Source organism: Magnolia sinica, chromosome 12 (genome assembly GCF_029962835.1).
Source record: "Magnolia sinica isolate HGM2019 chromosome 12, MsV1, whole genome shotgun sequence".
NCBI classification, from domain to species: domain Eukaryota; kingdom Viridiplantae; phylum Streptophyta; class Magnoliopsida; order Magnoliales; family Magnoliaceae; genus Magnolia; species Magnolia sinica.
This window is the reverse complement of record NC_080584.1, coordinates 59,338,050-59,341,017: the sequence shown is the minus strand read 5'-3', so window position 1 is coordinate 59,341,017 and position 2,968 is coordinate 59,338,050. Positions and strand designations below refer to the sequence as shown.

General features: G+C 43.3%; 1 protein-coding gene across 1 annotated transcript; it reads right to left on the bottom strand.

Moving 5' to 3' along the window:
• Positions 1-1,480: 1,480 nt before the first annotated feature.
• On the bottom strand, positions 1,481-2,429 carry LOC131220550 (protein NDR1-like). The gene has a single exon (XM_058215399.1). The coding sequence runs from the start codon at positions 2,319-2,321 to the stop codon at positions 1,728-1,730; it is 594 nt and encodes a 197-aa protein (XP_058071382.1). The 5' UTR covers positions 2,322-2,429; the 3' UTR covers positions 1,481-1,727.
• Between the last annotated feature and the right edge of the window lie 539 nt (positions 2,430-2,968).

The window sequence follows — 2,968 nt, the reverse complement described above, 5'->3', positions numbered from 1 at the left end:
ATGGGGTGTGAAAATCAGGCCCATACCTGGCCTAAAGGCCTATCATTCAGCTTTCCTTCTTTTTTTTTTTTGGTTGGTGATTAATCCAAAACAATAGTGTGACTTGAGACAATCCAATGATCTGGATCATCAGATGGTTGTCATTTTTAGGGCATTGATCATCCAAGAAGTAGTTGGTCCATGGCCATGGGTAAGTCGGATTGAAGAGCCTTTGCCATGAGAATAATTATTCTAGAATTAGGATCGTCGATAGGCTGGGTTTGAAATTGGCCACGGTTACCCAAACTAAAGTCCAATTTATTTATCGAGCTTTGTATGTCTGTTCCTAGAACTAACGGGCTTGAATCGAAAGCATTCCATCCATGAATGGGCCTGGACTGGGCTCAAACTGGGCTCCGGTTGGAAATGTCGTAAACGTGGGATGGACCCATTAATACTTGGTGCCTATGATTCTGCTATAGGCGGAGCTGTACACGAACTGAGTTAGTTCAGTTAACTCGCTCTATTCGACTTGAAAAAGCTCCACTCGCTGTTTCAAGCTGATTTTTCTAGTTCAATTTTTTTTTGAGCCAAGTTCGAGCTAGACCGAACTTGACTCGACTCGACTCAGAACTTGACTCTGTTTGAATCGATTCAATTCGGATCGGGTTCACTTAGTATAAATATTTTTTATATATTTAAACAAAATATATATTATATATTATCGGCTCCAGCCAGGCTTGAGGACCGAGCCAAGCCAAGCTGAGTTCGACTTAGGGTAGCCTGTTGGCCAAGCCGAGCCGAGTCGGGCCAAGCTGGACTCGGTTTGACTCGTGTACTGCTCTAGCTATATAGTTGGCACTGAGCCCTAGATGATCAATAACTAGGCTAAAGGTTAGTCAGTTTAGGAATCGGGTCTAAACGTAAGGTCATTTTTAACGGACCCGTAATTCAGGCCCAAGTTCATATATTAACATCATCAACCAGCACATTCTATTAAGGCTTCGTCGTTCTCGATAGCAATTATTGTTAATCAGCCCTGCTTACGATCAATGGACATGTATTTTAGGGTTGAGCCCGATCCCTACACGAAACTCCGGCGGGCCTGATTTTGTGTCCTGTCCACCAAAGCCGTCTCAATTACAATTAAAAGTAATAGAATTGTGTATTAATGTCCAATAGTAAATCCCCCAAAATCACAATTAAACCTTGATCCTGTTATGGTGGGGCTCATTCTCTCAATGTCAGATTAGCTCACATTAAGCAGCCTCACTAAATCATGATTTCTAAACGGTTAGATTAATCAAGAAAATGACACTCATCGCACACTAATCAATCTGTTCTTGAGGACATGGGGCCCGCCAATCAAGATCAAGGGTCTCTCTTGATTTTGTGGCATTTTGTTCACTAATATACTCCCAACTAACAAATATAAAAAGAAAAATCAAATCGACTTACTAATTCATGTATTGTACATAGAAGCAATGTGGTATATGTACAGTAATCTTGACAGTTGATCATCTGGGCCATCACGAGAATGGGCAATAGCCCACAATTTCAGGGACCCCACAATCCTAACCATTCGGGTATTGTAAATGAGGAACGTCACTCCTTTCTGCATCATTTTCCACCCGTCCATCACAATTCCAGGTTTATGGCCCACCACATGATTCCCCACAATAAGGATTATCCAATCAAACACAGCCCAAATGGTGTCAGGTTGGCCACCAAACACCACATGATACATCTCAATCCCTACCTGTAAAATGCAGTCTCCATTTCTTGGGAGTGTGATGAAGCTTTACCTTCTTATTCTTCCTATAAATCTTACCATCTGATCCAATCTTCACCGTTCCTTGCAAGTCCATCCCATGATGTTTACTTTTCAAACCCCATGTCTTGTTCCGAAACTTTGTCGCCACACCTACCTTCAAATCCATTGTCCCACTTGAAACCGCCCTGTAAACTGCTTTGGAAAACCGCCTATTGGTATAAACACTCTCTGGTCGGATGCTCTTCTCGTAGCCTTGATTGAAAGAACTTATCGTTGTTGCACCCACATTCTCATCATCAAAATATATAGTGATGTTTATGTCGTCGTAATAAATACCGCTTTCGTTGTTTGGATTGGTGATTTCCAGCCAGAAATCGACAGTGGTATTCATGCTAGCATCGTCGACAGGTAAGGTGGTATTCCGGCCATTCAATGCCGGGACGGAGAGATGGATGATGGTGTAAGTGGGGCGTTTGGGACTTAAGCTGACCCATAATAGAAGTGCTATTACACCCATTAGAAATAGAACTTGAGCCATCCATAAGTAGAAGCTCCGGCATTCCAACATCTTTCCAATGAGTGGTTTTCCGAGAGTGGTTTATCAGGAGGTCGGTTTTGAAGAGATGGATTGAGCATTTGAGCTTAAATGAGATGGTTTTTGGTGTTGAGAAAACCCTTTGATTGTATCTGATTTGATGGGAGAGCTGGTGTGTTGAGATGATGAAATCGGACTGGAATGGTCCAGTTTATATAGGTATCAGGTAGTGGACCGTTGCTAGACTGCTATCAATGGTTCAGAACGTTTGGATTACATTTCTGACCATTGATCATTAACTCCAGCCGTTTTTGGTCGTCGGATCAAAGGATCTGATCGTTGGATCATCATGGTCCGTCCACTTTCGGACTGTTTGGCTTTCAAGGTAGAGAGTCGTTTTCAGAAACTGTTGAACGTTTCGGATTTATGATTTGGCCGTTCTTAATCTTCTATAAAACTCAGACCATTTCAGACTCACTGCACACAGGCACATCAGACCCATTGCACCGAGGTCGCATCGTCTCGCGTAAGGTCGCGAGGGAGCGACCACTCTACGACATGATGCGCACGTGCAAAGTGTAAAGTATGCCATCTAACACTACTACAGCCACATTGCCTTACTGGCCATGCCCTCGCCCGAGCGCCAGTGTGAGCGCACGCGCGCGTGCATGTGTTCCAGT